This window comes from Oncorhynchus mykiss, chromosome 25 (genome assembly GCF_057628025.1).
Source record: "Oncorhynchus mykiss isolate SJ-2025 chromosome 25, ASM5762802v1, whole genome shotgun sequence".
Classification (NCBI taxonomy): domain Eukaryota; kingdom Metazoa; phylum Chordata; class Actinopteri; order Salmoniformes; family Salmonidae; genus Oncorhynchus; species Oncorhynchus mykiss.
In genome coordinates this window covers 16,788,564-16,811,927 of record NC_143046.1, presented here as the reverse complement: position 1 = coordinate 16,811,927, position 23,364 = coordinate 16,788,564, and the positions used below count along the sequence as shown (strand labels likewise).

The 23,364-nt window shown below is 41.9% G+C and overlaps 2 protein-coding genes across 2 annotated transcripts; both read left to right on the top strand.

The window, feature by feature from the left end:
- Positions 1–4,594: 4,594 nt before the first annotated feature.
- On the top strand, positions 4,595–15,631 carry LOC149971546 (uncharacterized). Its single transcript, XM_090220238.1, has 7 exons — positions 4,595–5,196; positions 5,335–6,895; positions 7,919–7,947; positions 8,315–8,443; positions 12,599–12,665; positions 13,852–13,959; positions 14,171–15,631. The coding sequence occupies exons 1-7, from the start codon at positions 4,916–4,918 to the stop codon at positions 14,834–14,836; spliced, it is 2,841 nt and encodes a 946-aa protein (XP_090076364.1). The 5' UTR covers positions 4,595–4,915; the 3' UTR covers positions 14,837–15,631.
- A 223-nt stretch (positions 15,632–15,854) lies between these two features.
- LOC110504667 (RDS/peripherin-like protein xRDS35) lies at positions 15,855–21,755 on the top strand. Its single transcript, XM_021583439.3, has 6 exons — positions 15,855–16,767; positions 19,183–19,425; positions 19,718–19,905; positions 20,144–20,390; positions 20,578–20,739; positions 21,099–21,755. The coding sequence occupies exons 1-6, from the start codon at positions 16,618–16,620 to the stop codon at positions 21,159–21,161; spliced, it is 1,053 nt and encodes a 350-aa protein (XP_021439114.1). The 5' UTR covers positions 15,855–16,617; the 3' UTR covers positions 21,162–21,755.
- Positions 21,756–23,364: the final 1,609 nt, after the last annotated feature.

The window sequence follows — 23,364 nt, the reverse complement described above, 5'->3', positions numbered from 1 at the left end:
TGAAGGAGAGTAGACTAAATAGGAAATATTATGGCCTGGGCCTATATAATAGAGAAGATATAAGCAAAAATACAAAACAACAAGTCCAAAGGTCCTGGAAGAACTGCTGCTTCTCTGCAAGGTTCTTTGAACCAGATCACACACAATACAATAGAACAGGCATTCATTTGGGTGGTGTCTGAACATGTACATTTCGAATGGCACAATCTGTCCTTATCTGTCGCTCCAGGCAAAAACACCATCAGTCAATGTGTTTTTATTTTTCAAGAGCAGGGCTGGGTAGCCTGCTGCTATCACCATTGATTATGAGTGTTGCCAGCCTTCCTTTAGGCAACTCATCTAATGATTGGTGAGAGTAGGGAGTGAAGTTCTGTCCTCTGGATGTTGCTAGTTTCAGCCTCTCGTGACCTCAACAGATTTAATGTAATCATGTCTTGTCTGGTGGGGGTTTAAACAGGATATAGTGTTTGTTTAGGCTTTGTTAAATTATATGCCTCTATTTACAGTCGCCTATTGTCATGTCATATATTGTCATATTTAGTGACTGCTTCAACAGCATTACATGTGAATTCACTTCTGTTACACATACCCTTGATGGAAGTACAAGTTTGGGCTCACATTCAACCAGATGGCAGGCTACAAAATGGCCCCCAGTCTGCATGTGTTTCATGTGTGACAGGCCCAGTGCTTCATTTGTAAATTGGGAGGTGCAGGAACAAAAAGTGAGCAAGAGAGGGTGGTGACCTGGGAAGCTCTGAGGTACCGGAACGCATAACGGAAAAAAACACCTTTATAATAAAATGTTGCATGGATGCAGTCTATCACAGTGCCATCCGTTTTGTCACTAAAGCACCTTATACCACCCACCACTGCGACTTGTATGCTCTAGTCGGCTGGCCCTCGCTACATATTCGTCGCCAGACCCACTGGCTCCAGGTCATCTACAAGTCCATGCTAGGTAAAGCTCCGCCTTATCTCAGCTCACTGGTCACGATGGCAACACCCATCCGTAGCACGCGCTCCAGCAGGTGTATCTCACTGATCATCCCTAAAGCCAACACCTCATTTGGCCGCCTTTCGTTCCAGTACTCTGCTGCCTGTGACTGGAACGAATTGCAAAAATCGCTGAAGTTGGAGACTTTTATCTCCCTCACCAACTTCAAACATCAGCTATCTGAGCAGCTAACCGATCGCTGCAGCTGTACATAGTCTATTGGTAAATAGCCCACCCATTTTCTCCTACCTCATCCCCATACTGTTTTTATTTATTTACTTTTCTGCTCTTTTGCACACCAATATCTCTACCTGTACATGACCATCTGATCATTTATCACTCCAGTGCTAATCTGCAAAATTGTAATTATTCGCCTACCTCATGCCTTTTGCACACATTGTATATAGACTCCCCCTTTGTTTTCTACTGTGTTATTGACTTGTTAATTGTTTACTCCATGTGTAACTCTGTGTTGTCTGCTCATACTGCTATGCTTTATCTTGGCCAGGTCGCAGTTGCAAATGAGAACTTGTTCTCAACTAGCCTACCTGGTTAAATAAAGGTGTTCTCAACTAGCCTACCTGGTTAAATAAAGGTGTTCTCAACTAGCCTACCTGGTTAAATAAAGGTGTTCTCAACTAGCCTACCTGGTTAAATAAAGGTGTTCTCAACTAGCCTACCTGGTTAAATAAAGGTGTTCTCAACTAGCCTACCTGGTTAAATAAAGGTGTTCTCAACCAGCCTACCTGGTTAAATAAAGGTGTTCTCAACTAGCCTACCTGGTTAAATAAAGGTGTTCTCAACTAGCCTACCTGGTTAAATAAAGGTGTTCTCAACTAGCCTACCTGGTTAAATAAAGGTGTTCTCAACTAGCCTACCTGGTTAAATAAAGGTGTTCTCAACTAGCCTACCTGGTTAAATAAAGGTGTTCTCAACTAGCCTACCTGGTTAAATAAAGGTGTTCTCAACTAGCCTACCTGGTTAAATAAAGGTGTTCTCAACTAGCCTACCTGGTTAAATAAAGGTGAAATAAAAATAAAATAAAAAAATATCATCACATTTGAGTAGTGGCATTGAGCAGTAGACTAGAGGCACTTAGAGACGTTGCACACATGGGGAACATTTTATTAGCCTAAGGTAAATGCTGGCATATTAAAAACGCATTTAATCATATTCATCATTGTTTTACATGACGAGACTTTGGCAGAATATTTTTTAATACCGCACAAATGATCGAAATGACATGCCACTTTGACACAGACAAACTGAGAATCTCAGATCAAACTGAGAGTCTTGAAACCATCAATAGTAGGCCTAGGTGTGTGGAGACATATTGTGGGCTACAATATGATTTATTTAACCAGGTAGGCTAGTTGAGAACAAGTTCTCATTTACAACTGGTGGTGACCAGTGAGCTTTGGGGGTGACCAGCTTTGGAGGTGACCAGTGAGATATACCTGCTGGAGTGCGTGCTACGGGTGGGTGCTGCTATGGTGACCAGTGAGCTGAGATAAGGCGGAGCTTTGCCTAGCAAAGACTTGTAGATGACCTGGAGCCAGTGGGTTTGGGGACGAGTATGAAGCGAGGGCCAGCCAACGAGAGAGCACAGGTCGCAGTGGTGGGTAGTATATGGGCCTTTGGTGACAAAACGGATGGCACTGTGATAGACTGCATCCAATTTGTTGAGTAGAGTGTTGGAGACTATTTTGTAAATGACATCGCCGAAGTCGAGGATCGGTAGGATGGTCAGTTTTATGAGGGTATGTTTGGCAGCATGAGTGAAGGATGCTTTGTTGTGAAATAGGAAGCCAATTCTAGATTTAATGTTGGATTGGAGATGCCTAATGTTAGTCTGGAAGGAGAGTTTACAGTCTAACCAGACACCTAGGTATTTGTAGTTGTCCACATATTCTAAGTCAGAACCATCCAGAGTAGTGATGCTGGATGGGCAGGCAGGTGCGGGCAGCGATCGGATGAAGAGCATGTATTTAGTGTTACTTGCATTTAAGAGCAGTTGGAGGCCACGGAAGGAGAGTTGTACCTGTACTTTATAAAACAATATTTCGGTGTTGATCAAATATTTTGTTAGCCCACAGCAGACAGATTAGTCTTCTCTTTTCAGCAGGATGCATTTGATTTCCAACCTGTGTTTTCCCACGATTGTATTTGAAATATTGCGAAAGGCCTGTTTTGTCTGCATGCTGTTTGTTCCCTGACAGACTTTCGTGAGTTCCCGACAGTAGGCTATGCCTTGTTATTGGGCTACACACAATCCAGAGCTAGGCTAATAAAAAACTAAAAAACTATTGATCCTCTGTGGCTAAATTATAGGCCTTTTCGCAGTGTAGTAGGCTACTCTGAATTGTTAAATTTATTTCTGAACAGACAGCAGTTATTCTATAACTTTGGCAAATGTATTTTAATTTATCAGGGGTGCTACAGCTCCTCCAGAACACTTCGCGCAGAGATTATTTTATAAAGAAATAAATGCACTTCTATAAAGAAGTGCAACCCTGGAGAGATGAGAGTTGCAGGGTCATGTCTATCAGAGCAGAAAGAGGGAGAGCGATCATAGAAAGGGCATCTCATTCTAGTTCTGTGAGAGATACAGGAGCGCTACTCACACTACTCACAAAGACGTGGCCACGTATTGTTCTCATCTCAAACATAGGTTACAATGTTATGCAAGGCCCAGAGGTGTACACATATTTTAAAGTACTACTTAAGTAGTTTTTTGGGGCATCTGTACTTTACTATTTATATTTTTGATTACTTTTACTTTAACTTCAGTACATTCCTAAAGAAAACAATGTACTTTTTACTCCTTACATTTTCCCTGACACCCAAATACTCGTTACATTTTGACTGCATAGCATGGCATGAAAATGTTCCAATTCACGCACTTATCAAGAGAACATCCCCGCTCATCCCCTGCCTCTGATTTGGTGGACTCACTAAACACAAATGCTTAATTTGTTATTATGTCAGTGATTTAGTGTGCCACTGACTATCCATCAGTTTAAAAAACAAGAAAATGGTGCCGTCTGGTTTGCCTGATATAAGGATTTTGAAATGATTTATACTTTAACTTTAACTTTTGATACTTAAGTATATTTTTGAAATTACATTTACATTTAATACTTAACTATATTTAAATCAAATACTTTTATGCTATTACCCAAGTAGTATTTTACTGGGTGGCTTTCCCTTTTACTTGAGTCATTTTTCTGTTTTAAGGTATCTTTACTTTAAATCATGTGTGACATTTGGTTACTTTTTCCACCACTGACAAGGCCACTGATCCATAATAATCAATGATAATAGTCCTATAAGCACTACAAGTGTGCCGCTAGAGGCCAAGGATAACCCCACACTTATAACAATAATCCACATCAATAGGATAAATGAACTGCACCAATGTTCTTGTTCCAGCTGTATCGGTTCGATCCTGTTCTGCATTCACGAGGACAATTGTCAGTCTCACGCTTTTAATTGGTTCGATGAAACCCCATTACATCAGGATTCGATGTGGTTTGACTGATATTGAGTCAGGGATGTGGCAAAGCAAGTCAAACATATCCCTTCTACTGTCACGCAGCTATTCTAGAGTTGGAGGGCGAGGGAGACAGATGGATAGCAACAAGATGAGAGGCTAATAAACTGTCCAGAATAACTTAACAGCTGGATACTTAATTGAGATAATTACCTTCCCCTTTCAGCAGAAACAAATTTGGGTTCGTTAATTGGAAACATTTAAGATTTTTTTAAACCCAGATTTTAAAAAAATCATTTTGGACGTTTAGGCATTTGTGGTGTGCTTATCTAGCAGGACTTCTTATTCATTTCTCATTCAGACAGAACAGAAGTAACAAGGGTAACATGCTGACATAGTGATGGTTGTTCATCTTCAGCTCTGGAGCTATGATCTCTGAGGCTGACAGACAGGGAGCAGTCAGACCCAAGAGGTCACCATCAGACGGACACAGGGATAGGGACAGGGACAGGGACTTCAGCCCCAGACGGAGATCAGAAGCTGACCAACACTATTTACAGGAGAGACATCACGGGGGCATCAACGACCTCCCTGCAGGGAAGAGACAAATGATGGAGAAGTTTTTCACTCCTGTTCATAGTCCTCCTCCAGGTGGGATCACATCACAGAAGCACCGCCATCACCGGGATCAAGAAAAAGAGATACACAGGTAAGATCACTTTTGAGTTTCCCTTTCATTAAAGTTTCCTTTTTTAAACAGTAATGAGGAATGCACATGTGATGAAGTTTACAATTGAGTGTGGTAATTGGATGAATACATAATTACTACGTCATCTCTCCATATCAGCTACAGGAGGTCACGGGACAATGATAGACGCAGCAGCGAACGCCACGTTCACCACCATCACCGTGGTAACCATTTCCAAGATGACCAGGAGCAATCCCATAGACGTCACCATCATCATCCTCAGCACCTTCATCATGACGACGAGATGTCGGACCACCACACCACAGTCACCCTCTCCAGAGCATCTTCCTCCTCCCTCTCATCTTCCGACTCGTCCTCCTCCGACTCTTCCATCGAATGGTCTGGCATTGACGACAAGTTCTCCCTGAAGCACGCCAGCCGGCCGCAGCATACCATGTCCTGCTCCAACATTGCAGGAGGACGACAGTTCCGGGAGGATGACAGTGAGCTGCAGGTGTATGCCACGGTCAAACAGGGGCAACTGCACGGAGGAGGAAGCCCTGGGACCAACCATCGGGCCCAGGGGAGGGGAGGACAAAAGCCCAGCTACTCCGAGCTCAACCGGGGCCACAGCCGCAGTGAAGAGGGGTTGCTGCAGAATACAGGCACTGACAGAGGGAAAGCACGGACACCCCCACACCTGAAGCACGGACCCCTCTACAAGACAGCCAGCCTGGGCCGTAGCCTGGCCTTCAGTGAAGAGGTCCTGGCTGGGCCAAAGAGGGCAGTATCCTCGATCCAGCTCCCCAGTAAAGGCATCCTGAAAAACAAGGAGGCGCCACCGGACATCCGCAAGGCCAAATCCATGGAGGTGCTGTCCCCCCGTGTGGCAGGAAAGACAGCAGGGCCCAAGGGGAAGCAGGATGTGGAGGCTCTGAAGGATGCAGCCAGGCAGAGCATGGTGAAGGGGAAGATACAGTTCTCTGCCTTCCTGGATGAGATCACTAAACAGGTCATCAGCCCTGCCCGTCTCAATACTCTGGGGGTCCCTGTCGAGACTGTAGGACCGGGTCCAGCCAAAACCCCAGCATCCCCCAAATCTCAACTGAAAAGTCAGCCCCAGCTTCCCTTGAAAAAGCAGGGAGATGGGCAGGGGGAGGAGAGGGAGACGGTTGCTAAACCTAGGAAACTGAGGAATGACTCTGACACACGATCACGGAAAATATCTCTCCCTACAAAGTTTGGGTATGAAAGCAAGAACCACACTCCTCGTCTAGGCAGCCCCCCAACCCGCCACTCCAGCCAACCCTACCCGCCCCACCCACCGGCTGGCTATGAAGACCAACCGGCCTCCCTGCCTGACTTCCAGGGTCCTGTCGGTAATAGGCATGGACGGTATGGCTCCCTTCTTACAGACGGCACTGTCAGCTCCAGCCCTGAGCCCAGCCATCACAAACACCGGAGCTACAAACACCTTGACCAGAGCCACAGGTCCACCCATAGCCCACCTTCATCTCCACACACCCAGCAACCCCAGCTACCCCACCGAACCCCAATCCGCACACACTCCCCTCCTCCAGTGGCAGGACCCGAGTCGGAGTCTCCCTCCAGCAAGTCTGACTCATCCCGGAACAGAGACCGAGACACGGCCAGCCCCAGCTCCGAGCAGAGCGACCGCCATAACCGATCAACCTACCGCTGGCGTCCAAAGCCACACAGGGTGAGTCTAACTGATGTCAACTACATATGTAGGGTCTGAATTTGAGCCAGTTTGCTACAGAAGGAAAATAATTCTGCATCAACAGGAAATGTGAATTATTATGTGGATTATAATTAATGGACGTTTTTGTAGGGGTTGATACATTTTGCGTTAGGACAAATCAAGTCTGAAATTTCAAACGGGAAATGACAGACTTTAAAAGCCATTTTAAAACTCAAATACACTATAAGTTTGCATTTCTTTCTGTGCAGGAGGATTCTCAGCAACAAAAGAGTGATCAAATTAAGATCTTACATCTGTATGCTGGTGGAGTCGAGGGGTCTAAATACATACTATAGCTAGTAGGTCCTAGCTGTAGAGTTAGGTAAATCATGCATTCATGTAAATTAGGATTTGTCCCAAAGTTCTTTAAAGTTATTGAAGTTCAAACCACACAGGGAGTGTCAGTTAGTGCCCTAAACCACAAAGCAGCAGTTATATAAAGAGAACTCAAGCGTCATCCTCTGTCTGTGACGCTTGTCCACAATTAACCACATTAGGTAACAGGTAACCTTTATAGGAAATGTGTTGCATTGGGAACAACACGCTACCCAACCCGAGACTGCCTGAGTGCCAGCTAGCACAGAGAGGGCCAGAGTAACCATGCTGTGGCTCTGACTTTATTAACCTCACTGACGCACAATCAATAGCTTTTCCTGGAGCGTATGAACTTAAGTTCAATAATCAATTACTTTGGCTCTGTTATGTCCCTATCATTCTCTCTGCCCTTTTCATCTCTGTAAAAAAACATTCCATTCAGTTTATGAAACTTTATTAGGAAGTGAAGAAACTGCATTGTACCTTGTCAAAGCTTCCAATAACAATATCCCTGATGCATATGGTAATGACAAATAATAATCAAATAAAAAAACTGCACATGATAACATTACTAACACTACTAATATAACTGTACTGAAAGTTATTGAATTAGAAAATCATCAACATCTCTAATGGTCTCTTCTCTTCTGCTGTCTCTTTCCATAGGCCTTGACAGGTGACAAAGGAGAACTCCAGTGAGTGTGATTTTTCCCCTTCTTTCTCCCCTCTCCTCTCTGTTTATCAATACACTCTAAAGAGCATCCGTTTGATTGTGAAAGGTCACTGAATATCGATTCCACTAATGGCTTCCAGAGCTCTCTCACCACCTCTATCAGTAAAGATGGATGAAGAACAAGATGAAGGAGAAATGTGTGTAATGTCACGATGGTACAACGCACAACGTTCAGCCTGGATTAACAAGGCTGTGTGAAATGTAACATCTCTAGAAGCTGACCTGAGCTACATCCATAGCATCTAATGTGCTAAAATGGCCTTAGGAAATGTGACTGCGCATTTTTGTAATAAAATTCCATCTCCCATGACCCTTCTGTGTGTAAATAGGGCACTGCAGGAGGAGAATGCTGAGCTGCACCAGAACCTGATGCAAACAGTGGTCTGCATTGAGAGTCTGGAGGCGGAGCTAGCCAGGGCCAGGGAGGAGCTTAGCCACATGAAGGAGAAGTTCAAGAGGTCAGAGCTAATTATAATATGATGATGCTATAGTGTTACACAGTAACATGATAATATGATGATGCTATAGTGTTATATAGTAACATGATAATATGATGAATCTATAGTGTTATATAGTAACATGATAATATGATGAATCTATAGTGTTACACAGTAACATGATAATATGATGAATCTATAGTGTTATATAGTAACATGATAATATGATGAATCTATAGTGTTACACAGTAACATGATAATATGATGAATCTATAGTGTTATATAGTAACATGATAATATGATGAATCTATAGTGTTACACAGTAACATGATAATATGATGAATCTATAGTGTTACACAGTAACATGATAATATGATGATGCTATAGTGTTATATAGTAACATGATAATATGATGAATCTATAGTGTTATATAGTAACATGATAATATGATGAATCTATAGTGTTACACAGTAACATGATAATATGATGAATCTATAGTGTTACACAGTAACATGATAATATGATGATGCTATAGTGTTACACAGTAACATGATAATATGATGAATCTATAGTGTTACACAGTAACATGATAATATGATGAATCTATAGTGTTACACAGTAACATGATAATATGATGAATCTATAGTGTTACACAGTAACATGATAATATGATGAATCTATAGTGTTACACAGTAACATGATAATATGATGAATCTATAGTGTTACACAGTAACATGATAATATGATGAATCTATAGTGTTACACAGTAACATGATAATATGATGATGCTATAGTGTTATATAGTAACATGATAATATGATGAATCTATAGTGTTATATAGTAACATGATAATATGATGAATATATAGTGTTACACAGTAACATGATAATATGATGAATCTATAGTGTTACACAGTAACATGATAATATGATGATGCTATAGTGTTACACAGTAACATGATAATATGATGAATCTATAGTGTTACACAGTAACATGATAATATGATGAATCTATAGTGTTACACATTAACATGATAATATGATGAATCTATAGTGTTACACAGTAACATGATAATATGATGAATCTATAGTGTTACACAGTAACATGATAATATGATGAATCTATAGTGTTACACAGTAACATGATAATATGATGATGCTATAGTGTTACACAGTAACATGATAATATGATGAATCTACAGTGTTACACAGTAACATGATAATATGATGATGCTATAGTGTTACACAGTAACATGATAATATGATGAATCTATAGTGTTACACAGTAACATGATAATATGATGAATCTATAGTGTTACACAGTAACATGATAATATGATGAATCTATAGTGTTACACAGTAACATGATAATATGATGAATCTATAGTGTTACACAGTAACATGATAATATGATGATGCTATAGTGTTATATAGTAACATGATAATATGATGATGCTATAGTGTTATATAGTAACATGATAATATGATGATGCTATAGTGTTACACAGTAACATGATAATATGATGAATCTATAGTGTTACACAGTAACATGATAATATGATGATGCTATAGTGTTACACAGTAACATGATAATATGATGAATCTATAGTGTTACACAGTAACATGATAATATGATGAATCTATAGTGTTACACAGTAACATGATAATATGATGAATCTATAGTGTTACACAGTAACATGATAATATGATGAATCTATAGTGTTACACAGTAACATGATAATATGATGATGCTATAGTGTTACACAGTAACATGATAATATGATGAATCTATAGTGTTACACAGTAACATGATAATATGATGAATCTATAGTGTTACACAGTAACATGATAATATGATGATGCTATAGTGTTACACAGTAACATGATAATATGATGATGCTATAGTGTTATATAGTAACATGATAATATGATGAATCTATAGTGTTACACAGTAACATGATAATATGATGAATCTATAGTGTTACACAGTAACATGATAATATGATGAATCTATAGTGTTACACAGTAACATGATAATATGATGATGCTATAGTGTTACACAGTAACATGATAATATGATGATGCTATAGTGTTATATAGTAACATGATAATATGATGATGCTATAGTGTTATATAGTAACATGATAATATGATGATGCTATAGTGTTACACAGTAACATGATAATATGATGAATCTATAGTGTTACACAGTAACATGATAATATGATGATGCTATAGTGTTACACAGTAACATGATAATATGATGAATCTATAGTGTTACACAGTAACATGATAATATGATGAATCTATAGTGTTACACAGTAACATGATAATATGATGAATCTATAGTTACACAGTAACATGATAATATGATGAATCTATAGTGTTACACAGTAACATGATAATATGATGAATCTATAGTGTTATATAGTAACATGATAATATGATGAATCTATAGTGTTACACAGTAACATGATAATATGATGATGCTATAGTGTTACACAGTAACATGATAATATGATGAATCTATAGTGTTACACAGTAACATGATAATATGATGAATCTATAGTGTTACACAGTAACATGATAATATGATGATGCTATAGTGTTACACAGTAACATGATAATATGATGAATCTATAGTGTTACACAGTAACATGATAATATGATGATGCTATAGTGTTACACAGTAACATGATAATATGATGAATCTATAGTGTTACACAGTAACATGATAATATGATGAATCTATAGTGTTACACAGTAACATGATAATATGATGAATCTATAGTGTTACACAGTAACATGATAATATGATGATGCTATAGTGTTACACAGTAACATGATAATATGATGATGCTATAGTGTTACACAGTAACATGATAATATGATGATGCTATAGTGTTACACAGTAACATGATAATATGATGAATCTATAGTGTTACACAGTAACATGATAATATGATGATGCTATAGTGTTACACAGTAACATGATAATATGATGAATCTATAGTGTTACACAGTAACATGATAATATGATGAATCTATAGTGTTACACAGTAACATGATAATATGATGAATCTATAGTGTTACACAGTAACATGATAATATGATGATGCTATAGTGTTACACAGTAACATGATAATATGATGATGCTATAGTGTTACACAGTAACATGATAATATGATGATGCTATAGTGTTACACAGTAACATGATAATATGATGAATCTATAGTGTTATATAGTAACATGATAATATGATGAATCTATAGTGTTATATAGTAACATGATAATATGATGATGCTATAGTGTTACACAGTAACATGATAATATGATGAATCTATAGTGTTACACAGTAACATGATAATATGATGATGCTATAGTGTTACACAGTAACATGATAATATGATGAATCTATAGTGTTATATAGTAACATGATAATATGATGAATCTATAGTGTTACACAGTAACATGATAATATGATGATGCTATAGTGTTACACAGTAACATGATAATATGATGAATCTATAGTGTTACACAGTAACATGATAATATGATGATGCTATAGTGTTACACAGTAACATGATAATATGATGAATCTATAGTGTTACACAGTAACATGATAATATGATGATGCTATAGTGTTACACAGTAACATGATAATATGATGAATCTATAGTGTTACACAGTAACATGATTAATTTGATGACGACTATAGTGTAAAGTGCGTCAATAGAAACAATAATCATTGTATAATACTGTAGTAACAATGCTTGCTCTTGTCCTCGTATGTCTTTGATGTGATTACAATACATCTGCCTCTCCCTTTTCAAGTTACCGTGAGCACCAGGGATTGGCATGCAGCACGTCTAGGCATGGCCTTTGTGATTTACAGAGTAGACTTTATGAATGTCTCATTCTGTTGAACCTGTGAAATAGCCCTTTTTTGCCCTACATTTTTGTCCTGGAAGGCAAATTCCACTGATCAATAGCTTTGTGTGACTGATTGGTGTGGTTAAATTGAGTGGTTCTCTGCCTGCCATCTGTATGGTCTGATCTATTGTTAGGGTCAGAGGTCAGATGGCCTCATGACCAAGGACTTAGGGGTGGGTGGGGATAATGGTATACAACATGAGCCCCAAATGCATAGCCGTGATGCTGTCTCTCTTTTCTACAGACTCCAGGACACACACACAGGTACCCAGCACACCAACAGCCTTCTGGGGGAGAAACTGCACTCAGCGGTAAGAATTAGGTCAAACATGACAGACGGAGAGACAAAGACAGAGACGGAGAGAGAGAGACACTGAGATTATCTTATTTAGGGCCAGAACCTGACCAGGTTGAACTGTGGTCCCTGGACTATAATCAAATCAAATGTATTTATATAGCCTGCTGTACAGAAACCCAGCCTAAAACCCCAAACAGCAAGCAATGCTGGTGTAGAAGCACGGTGGCTAGGAAAAACTCCCTAGAAATCCCAGTGGAAATCCCAGTGGAAAGAGGGGAACCGGCCAGGCAGAGACAGCAAGGGCGGTTCATTGCTCCAGAGCCTTTCCGTTCACCTTCCCACTCCTGGGCCAGACTACACTCAATCATATGACCTACTGAAGAGATGAGTCTTCAGTAAAGACTTAAAGGTTGAGACCGAGTCTGCGTCTCTCACATGGATAGGCAGACCATTCCATAGAAATGGAGCTCTATAGGAGAAATCCCTGCCTCCAGCTGTTAGAAATTCTAGGGACAATTAGGAGGCCTGCGTCTTGTGACCGTAGCGTACGTGTAGGTATGTACGGCAGGACCAAATCAGAGAGATAGGTAAAAGCAAGCCCATGTAATGCTTTGTAGGTTAGCAGTACAACCTTGAAATCAGCCCTTTCCTTAACAGGAAGCCAGTGCAGGGAGGCTAGCACTGGAGTAATATGATCACATTTTTTGGTTCTAGTCAGGATTCTAGCAGCCGTATTTAGCACTAACTGAAGTTTATTTAGTGCTTTATCCGGGTAGCCGGAAAGTAGAGCATTGCAGTAGTCTAACCTAGAAGTAACAAAAGCATGGATACATTTTTCTGCATAATTTTTGGACAGAAAGTTTCTGATTTTTTAATGTTACGTAGATGGAAAAAAGCTGTCCTTGAAACAGTCTTGATATGTTCGTCAAAAGAGAGATCAGGGTCCAGAGTAACGCCAAATTCGTTTTTTCATATGGTTAAGAAAGACTCCTGCCACTATATAAACTTATACCCCCACCCAGGTATAGAAACATATCCTTCTCCCTCTCTGTCACCTCTACAACACACAGTGTTGACTGATGTCCTCTGCTCTGTTCTGTCCTTGAAGACTGAGAGCACAATTAGTACTACTGTTATACCATCTCTAGAACAAACTGTAGTGAATATGTTGAGTCATGTACTCTCCTCTATCCCTGCAGACTGAGAGCCTTAGCTCTGAGAGGAAGTATATGGTGCAGCGTATCGCCCATCTCAGCACAGAGCTGGAGCAGGCCAACGCCACCATCGCCTCTCTGGAGAACATCAATGTGAGCACAGCACCATCTACTGAGCAATACATGAACCAAAACGCACATATAGATTAGTTTACATACTGGCAACAGAAAGAGTGGTGGAAAATCAATATGATGATTTTGTATTTGTAAAGTTGATCGCTCATAATTTCTTCTACCTCATCTACTGGTTTCTCTATGTCTGTTGTATTGTATGAACTGATAGGATGTCTGTGCTGTCCTCCAGGTTCCCTGTCTGATCAAGGAGCTCATAGAGAAGCACTTTGACTCTGGAGACACTGTCAAGCAGTTCCTGAAGAACGCCTTGAAAACCGGCCAATCCACAAGCGACATCCAATCACCCGCTACAAAACTGGAGCAGAAGCCGTCTGATTGGTCAGGTGCAGGACTCAGGGAGTTTGAGGCGGGTCCACAAAAGGTCACTGCTTTTATGCCCTGGAAGCAGGAGGAGGGGTTTGGGGTGATAGGTCAGACAGGAAATGAGGATTCTCGCCCGATGAGTCCCCCTTTCTCCGTCGCTGACATCAGTATGGCTATCTATAAGAAACTAGCTGCCAGCCAAGCGGCAAGACAGCCCCGGCCTTCCAACTACCAACCTCACACTGACACCCCTCCCAACCCCTACCCTCTGGTGGAGTTGGGAAAAGGGGGTGCAGAAGGTGCATGGGAGGAGGGTTACCTTGTGCCTGCTGTCAAGGGGGGCGTGGCAGTTGCAGGGAGAGCAGCTGAGAGTAAGCAGGGTGCTGTTGTTGATGTGTCCTATCTGACGGCCCAGAGGGTTCTGGATGACTTCATGCACCAGCTGACACACCCAGAGGATGGGAGCGGTGGGGAGAGGGGGCACAAGGCCAACGGGGGAGGGGGAACAGCTGAAGAGAGGGGGGCGGAGTGAAAGGAACCTAGGAATTGCTGTAATTATAACCTTATATTACATAGGCTAGGATTGTTCAAGATGTGATAGTTTGTTTGTGATGGTTTGGGGCCTGTAGTTCTGCATTTATTTAACATTTTAATGTCACTATAAATTTGAGTGATGGCATTGTAAATATTACATTCTGTTTCTTTCCCAAAGGTATTGTGGTGCAGTGGTAGAGAAAGTATTAGACTTAAACAATTAATTGACATATATACAGAATATAATTATTAATCCAAATTTGCAATGTGGTACAGTCCCTCCTTTTCCTTATGAAGTGATGCAGAATTGAACGTTTGTTTTGTTAATGTCTAGACAGTGAGTAGAATTTTATATTTTATAACAATGACCTCTATTTTGTAAGCTCCAGTAAGCCAATGAAGTAACCTTCATATCTGAATAACATCGATCCAGCTGCCATTAACGTATTACCCACTGTGTTTTGGGCTATCATGTCACATGACCTAGAGTTTAAGCTTCATTTTAAGCCTTTTCCAGAAATGAGAATTACACCAACTATGAAAGCAATTGTCTGAGGATGGTGTTGGACAATGATGCTGGACCATCTGACCCAAAAAGGCAAAGGGGACAGTTTGATGAAAAAGCTTTAAATAAAGGTTCAAATCAAGAACTTGTGACATGATTGTCCAAAACACAGGACTCTACATTAATGCTATGCTGTCCATCCTAATGAACTATCTTAGCTAAAACTGTATAAAGCTGCCCCCCCCCCCGAAGACTTTGGATGTTGTAGATCAATAAAATGACTAATTCTAAGTTGTATGGTTTCTTGATTTGTCTTTCTCCCAAACATTACCCACTTCCTGTGGTAAGCGATCACTCTCCCCCTCCCCCAGCCTGTAAGCGTTATCCATCTCTCTCTATCTGAATGTATAAACTATAGCCCTGGCCCTCTCCGTCCTGTCTCAACTCTCTGTGAGGATACCTGTCATAACTGTCAAATCCAACCTGTTGGCCCAATGCAGGTTTGCTGATCAGACACTGGCCTGCTTTCCCATTGGTGCTCCTGTCCTAATAGGATCCCAGGGACTATGATTGGGGGATTACCATAACCATACTGTACCCTCGACATTGGCCAGTCCGTGTTCTCCACCATGGGCACAGCAGGAATTTAGGGGTGCACCTTGACCACACCAGAGGGGTTCCATCCTAAACAAACTGGGGTTGTCATTGTCAGTAATTGTGTGAAACGAAGGGTCACTGTTGTGGTGCAACCATAACCTGATGATTTAGAGGATCATAGTTTTGCTGTCAAAAGAGGACGTGAATGATCAAATATCTATTAGATTCATTATTTTCTTGGCCTTTTTTTAGTGAGACGTTTTTGTCTCACTAATTTATTTGGATTACTTCAGAGATGTTTTATATTTTCCTTTCTACGTGAAAGCTTTGGATTATCGTCCCAACCTGAACCTGTCCTTCACCATCAGACGGATCTTCCTTCTTATTTCAACCCACAGGAACAACTTACAAGAGATCAACCTGATAATAACTCACCAACGCACCCTGGAAAGGCCAAGCCGTACCTGTGTGTCTAATACAACAACCTTTGCATAACCTACTCCTATGAATCGCAGTAGTCCACCTTTTTTCCCCAGAACTTTCCTTCTTTGAACCTACCGATATTCTTTCCCCCATCCTTCACCGTTATCTCTCTCTACTTGATTCTCCCAAAATCTCCTCCCTCTGTCCTCTTCTTTTTCTCTCTCTCTCTTCCTTTGTCTCTGTTGGTTGTTGCCATGGCACTGCTGAAGCTGCAGTTCCCCCTGCAGAGGCGTGTGCGTCTGGCCCAGAGTCTGTGGCTGCTGTCCTGGCTGGCCGTGCTGGCTGGGGCCTTCACCTTCTCCCTGGGAGTGTACCTCAAGACTGAGCTGCTCCGCAGGGCAGAGGTACTGGCGAACACTATAACACACACATGCCTGTTCACACATGGCAAATTACACACACACAACCCTTATGTATTTCACACGACACACACGTTTCTGGCACTTGGAAATCACACAGCACACACAACTGTCCATCTGTCTGTGTCACTACTGTTCCTGTCGTCTGTCCTGGCTGGTTCAATTAAACACGCTGCTGTGTTTTCCATGTGTCTCTCAGTGTGGCGTCTGTTTCACACACCTTCACCTATCAAAGCTTTATTCACACAGCACAGAACAACATTGGGCTGGCATGATGCAGTTGGCTTGAATCTGGACAAGCTTTGTGTGTGGCTGTGTGTATGTGGGGGTAGAGGAGCTTATTGGTGTGTGGCCGTGTATATGTGGGGGTAGAGGTGCTTATAGGTGTGTGGCTGTGTATATGTGGGGGTAGAGGTGCTTATAGGTGTGTGGCTGTGTATATGTGGGGGGTAGAGGTGCTTATAGGTGTGTGGCTGTGTATATGTGGGGGTAGAGGTGCTTATTGGTGTGTGGCTGTGTATTTGTGGGGGTAGAGGTGCTTATAGGTGTGTGGCTGTGTATATGTGGGGGTAGAGGTGCTTATAGGTGTGTGGCTGTGTATATGTGGGGGGTAGAGGTGCTTATTGGTGTGTGGCTGTGTATATGTGGGGGTAGAGGTGCTTATAGGTTTGTGGCTGTGTATATGTGGGGGTAGAGGTGCTTATAGGTGTGTGGCTGTCGTCTGTATGTATGTGGGGGTAGAGATGCTTATAGGTGTGTGGCTGTGTGTATAGAGGTGCTTATAGGTGTGTGGCTGTGTGTATGTGGGGGTAGAGATGCTTATTGGTGTGTGGCTGTATGTATGTGGGGGGTAGAGGTGCTTATAGATGTGTGGCTGTGTGTATGTGGGGGTAGAGGTGCTTATAGGTGTGTGGCTGTGTGTATGTGGGGGTAGAGGTGCTTATAGTTGTGTGGATGTATGTATGTGGGGGGTAGAGGGGCTTATAGGTGTGTGTCTGTGTGTATGTGGGGGGTAGAGGGGCTTATAGATGTGTGGCTGTGTGTATATGGGGGGTAGAGGTGCTTATAAATGTGTGGCTGTATGTATGTGGGGGGTAGAGGTGCTTATAGGTGTGTGTCTGTATGTATGTGGGGGGTAGAGGGGCTTATAGGTGTGTGTCTGTGTGTATGTGGTGGGTAGAGGGGCTTATAGGTGTGTGTCTGTATGTATGTGGGGGGTAGAGGGGCTTATAGGTGTGTGTCTGTATATATGTGGGGGGTAGAGGGGCTTATAGGTGTGTGGCTGTATGTATGTGGGGGTAGAGGGGCTTATAGGTGTGTGGCTGTATGTATGTGGGGGTAGAGGGGCTTATAGGTGTGTGGCTGTATGTATGTGGTGGGTAGAGGGGCTTATAGGTGTGTGTCTGTGTGTATGTGGGGGGTAGAGGGGCTTATAGGTGTGTGTCTGTATGTATGTGGTGGGTAGAGGGGCTTATAGGTGTGTGTCTGTGTGTATGTGGTGGGTAGAGGGGCTTATAGGTGTGTGTCTGTATGTATGTGGGGGGTAGAGGGGCTTATAGGTGTGTGTCTGTATATATGTGGGGGGTAGAGGGGCTTATAGGTGTGTGTCTGTATGTATGTGGGGGGTAGAGGGGCTTATAGGTGTGTGTCTGTATATATGTGGGGGGTAGAGGGGCTTATAGGTGTGTGGCTGTATGTATGTGGGGGTAGAGGGGCTTATAGGTGTGTGGCTGTATGTATGTGGTGAGTAGAGGGGCTTATAGGTGTGTGTCTGTGTGTATGTGGCTGTGTTCATCATTCATGCTATGTATGGATTATATGAATGGAGGGAGGCGGAGGGGTCGCTTGAAGATTCACACTGACATATTGGAGGCCGTAACGCATCATCCAGATATGTAGAGTTTGCTGGTATATCTCCAAAGAACCATTGATTAAGGGGGACCTCAATCTGGGGCCTATCAAAAAAGGAAAGTGTTTCCCAGTGCATCCTCCTAGCTTCAATGCTCAATGATTTTCTATACGCAATGACCTGGATTTGACAAGTTGTTACACGTAACATGAATGTTACTGAAAAATAACAAGAACGTCAACATTCCTAAATTCAATAACAGCAATACAACAGAAAAAAACTGACAAAGGAAGTAGTTGATTGCACTTTACATACAGTGGATATAGTGGAGCAATGGAAGTAGTTATGTAGGGTGCTGACAACCATTACTCATATTGCCTTACATGAACGTACATAAATTGAATCATCATCATGGAATGGAACATTCCAGAACAAATACTCTGATGCTTAGCGCTGTAATGTAACATATATAGATCATTTCGATGTAGTTTTATTACTGTGTTATAACTGGTATAGTAATGTGACCCTAGAATTGACCTTTGACCCTCCAGGTGATGGATAACACAGAGATCCACGTGGTGCCCAACATTTTGATGCTGGTGGGCTTGATAACCATCGGGATCAACCTGTTTGCTGGGCGGGTGTGTCAGGACTCCCTGGACTCTGCCCGGTTCCCCCCCTGGAAGCCCTTCCTGCTGCCTTGGTATGGCCTGGCCTGGATGGTGTGTGTCTGGTTGCTGTCTGCTGTGGTGCTCAGCTATGCCCTGCAGGGACACCTCGAGGAGTCCCTCAAGGTAAGAGCCTCTGGGCTGGGATGAAGAAGAATGAGACTGAATAACACTTAGACCCTATCTCAAGTAGTCTTTCTGTGATTCCCCGCATCCTATCTCCTCACCTGCGTCACATCTGTATTGGAGGACAAGGACAAGCCCCCTTCCCCACCCAGATCTTCTTCTCCAATGTGTTTTGAGAAGAAGGCGAGGATATAGGAACTGAGGAATCCAGGAAAGATGAATTGAGAACAAGCCTTGGCTCCCATGAGTACTTTCTGATCTCTTTTATGACATAATCTCTGTCCAATCCCAGGTGGGCCTGAGGAACGGTATCCGGTTCTACCGGGACACGGATGTCCCGGGCCGCTGCTTCCAGAAGGAGACCATCGACAGGCTGCAAATGGAACTGCGTTGCTGCGGCAACACCAACTACAGGGACTGGTTCGAGGTGCAGTGGATCAGCAACAGATACCTGGACTTCACCTCTAAAGAAGTCAAAGAGTGAGAGAGAGGGGGATGGAGGGGGGAGGAGAGGGAGTGAGAGAGAGGGGGTGGAGAGAAGTGAAGTTTAGCCCACAAACCACCGTTCTCTGACTTGTCTGAGGTGATGATGACTCACATGAGATTTCTATACATCATGTCTCATAAATATGTCATCCATCATTAAAGCCAGTGTCATTTATGTAAGGTAACATTTTACAATGGAAACACTCAATCAAACTGTTAATCTCCTCTCCAGTCGTGTGCGTAGCAACGTGGACGGTCGTTACCTGATGGATGGAGTTCCGTTCAGCTGCTGTAACCCCGGCTCCCCTCGGCCCTGTCTCCAGAACCACCTGACTGACAACACTGCCCACTACAACTATGAGCACCAGAGTGAGGAGCTGAACCTGTACAACCGCGGCTGCAGACAGGCGCTGGTCGACTACTACATGGGCCTCATGAACACCATTGGCCCCGGGATACTGTCGGTCATCTCCTTGCAGGTATACACATGCACAAGCACAGACAAAATATGGACGTTGACTCTTGCCCTGTAGTGTGGTGATGGTAGTTTTCAGTGGTGATTTTGTTACCATCAACCTCTGCCCCTGTGATAAGGTGGCTTTAGATATACATTTTGTAACCATGGCTTTGAGTTTAACCTTGACCCCTGTGACATCATCTCCACAGATGTCAGTGTTGGTGAGTCTGCGGTACCTGCAGACGTCTCTGGACGGTGTGGACCCGGAGAACCCCGAAGCTGACAGTGAGGGCTACATCCTGGCAAAGGGGGTGAAAGAAACCATGATGGACGTCAAGAACACCATGTTCAAACTGCTCCAGTTCGGACAGGTAGTGTACTACAGTACCCACAATGCTATGTGAAACATACCAGGGGTGTGTTCAGGGATGTGGAACGCTCTAAACGTTTCAGATAGGAGAATGAATAGAGCTGACCTTTTTAAAACGCAAATACACTACAAATGTGCATTTCCTACTGTTCTAGACAATTCTCAGCAACAAAAGCGTTATTCAAATGAAGATCCTACATCTGTATATGTTCAACACAAAACATGTATATTTTAACCGTCTGTAAGAACACATCCTCCTGATCAGACCCTGGTTTAGCATGATGTACCACAGTACCCACAATGCCTTGTGTAATACATCTGAAGATAACCTAATGGTGTCCCGTCTCTTTATCAATACAGGTGGAAGCAGGTGATGAGGCAGAAGCAGGGGCGGACGGCGAGAAGGCAGCCACGTCCAGCTAGATGAAATTTAATATATAACCATATATGGGTTTGAGACAGGGAGGGAGGCATCTTAGTTCTGTGACCTCACGGTGGTCTAGCCTGTGACCAGGCTAATGGTGGGCTAGCTAGAGCTCTGTGTTGGCTTTGACACATGCACTGAACTTTTTGTCTTGATTTATACTGCAACAATGTACGAGCACTAAAATACATAAGGAATCTTATCTTATCATGCTCTGCACAGACAAGACAAGATCTAACAATGCAGAGGGTTTTTAACCTGACAAAATTTGGAATGATAATCTTTGAGTCAAGAACAAAACATGAAAGTCAAGAAGACACTGGAAGGCACCGAAGAACACACACATTCACAAAATAATTCACACACACATTTGATAAATACTCAAAAAGAATACTCACATACTCGTACAGGAGTAAATGAAAACACACACACTTTGAAGTACACTAACACTCACCCTGTGTGAAGAAGGCCTACAGCCAATTGAATACTGAAATGGCTATCGAGTTTGTTAACGCACTGCTAAGTAACGTGTCAAGATGATGTGAAGTTGGCATCAGGCATTTAATATATTAAAGTTAGTTGCTTATAATGGATTTGCGGAGTTGAGTCCATTTGTACTAGATAGACATACAACTGAGTTGGGTTATTTCAGTTCACCCAGAGGTATAGGAGGATGTGTGTGTAATGACAACGTGATGCTAGTGATACTGTAGGTCTATGACAGTATGGAGCGGAGTGACTGTACAATGTAATCTGGGCTGCTAGGTATACTCTGACACATCTCATAACACCTTCGTAATCCAAACCTAGCTAATCCGTAGGCTACTGTTACAGCAGTTCTCTGCACAGCAACAGGAACACTGAGAGACATGGAGTAAAAACATACCTTAACAATGGACAGGGTTTGGAGAAAGGTCACGTCGAAGTGTGATCATGTAAAAAGTTGTAATTTACATTTTTCATTATGTTTTGACCAACAACAACACATGTTGAGCGCATTATTAACGCAACGCGCATATAGCCAACATATTTGTAACATTTTATTTGCTGTTTATTTTGTTCCTTTGTCAAATGGTTCATACACTGTGTTTTACGACAATGTTTACAACATGTCATCCTTTGATAAGTTTAACGTTCATAGATAGTAGCCTACCGACTTTTACACCAGATTTCCACCAGGGTTCGCCATTTCATTACACCTGAAAGTGCATCGAACCCCCATCCTATTGAATTGACCATTTCGAGGCCTACTACTGTACCCGAAATTGGTTACAGTATATCTTGATCAATCTTGATGTATAGGCTACAAGCAGCTGAATAAGTGAATTGTAATAGAAACATTGTAACAAGCAAGATACCACAGAGTGCGCACAAAGTAGTCTTACATTTTCCCAACATCTAAATCCACCTACTCATTTGTCTTTGAGAGGCTTTGTTTTATGGAAAAATACTCACTGGTAAAGGTGGTGATGACTATGCCGAGTGAGCGTTTAGAAATTCCGGTGTGGCTTTGCAATGTGCTCACCACCAGACTAGTATTCTGCCAGCAGCACAAATGACGTCATGTTCGTATGGTAATGACGAAAGCTTCAAAAATAAACGCAGGCATTTCAAAACATTGCAATCTAGATAACTAATTCAAAACATACTGAATTTTAATAAATTGACACTTTTATTGTGTCAACGAGAAAAGGCAATAATTAATTTATGAAAATATAAAATAATAATATGGGTTTAGTGGCTATTATTTTGACACTGGTATGTTGAGAATATTGGGCTGTAGAGAGATATTTTCTACCTGCCTCAGGTAAAGGGGGTGTAAAATACTCAGTAGGGTCTCTACTACTACTAACCAAATATGTATAGTTTTGGGAGGGGACTGTGTCGTACATTAAAACAAACTAAAAACGGTTAGTGGACACCAAATTGAGTATTTTCCACCCCACTTTAGCTGAGACGGATTGAAAAGATCTCTACAAGCCTATATGTATCCCATGCACAGTCTAATACAGTGTATTGCATTGTGAGCTATGGAGAGTGTGGAAAACCAAGTGTTGCTGAATATGTGCGACACAGTTCCCCTGAAAAACAAACCATTTGGTTAGTAAAGACCCTACTGAGTATTTCCCACCCCAGTTTATGAGACAGCTAGTACAGGTTCTCTCTACAACCCAATAAGTATCCTATGCACAGTGTATTGTA

Bases quoted from the DNA above. Each gene is read 5' to 3' on its own strand.
- LOC149971546 (XM_090220238.1), top strand. From the start codon at position 4,916: ATGATCTCTGAGGCTGACAGACAGGGAGCAGTCAGACCCAAGAGGTCA. The intron at 5,197-5,334 runs GTAAGATCACTT...TCTCCATATCAG, and splicing joins CAAGAAAAAGAGATACACAG to CTACAGGAGGTCACGGGACA. The intron at 12,666-13,851 runs GTAAGAATTAGG...CTATCCCTGCAG, and splicing joins GGGAGAAACTGCACTCAGCG to ACTGAGAGCCTTAGCTCTGA.
- LOC110504667 (XM_021583439.3), top strand. From the start codon at position 16,618: ATGGCACTGCTGAAGCTGCAGTTCCCCCTGCAGAGGCGTGTGCGTCTG. The intron at 16,768-19,182 runs GTACTGGCGAAC...TTGACCCTCCAG, and splicing joins AGCTGCTCCGCAGGGCAGAG to GTGATGGATAACACAGAGAT. The intron at 19,906-20,143 runs GTGAGAGAGAGG...TCTCCTCTCCAG, and splicing joins ACCTCTAAAGAAGTCAAAGA to TCGTGTGCGTAGCAACGTGG.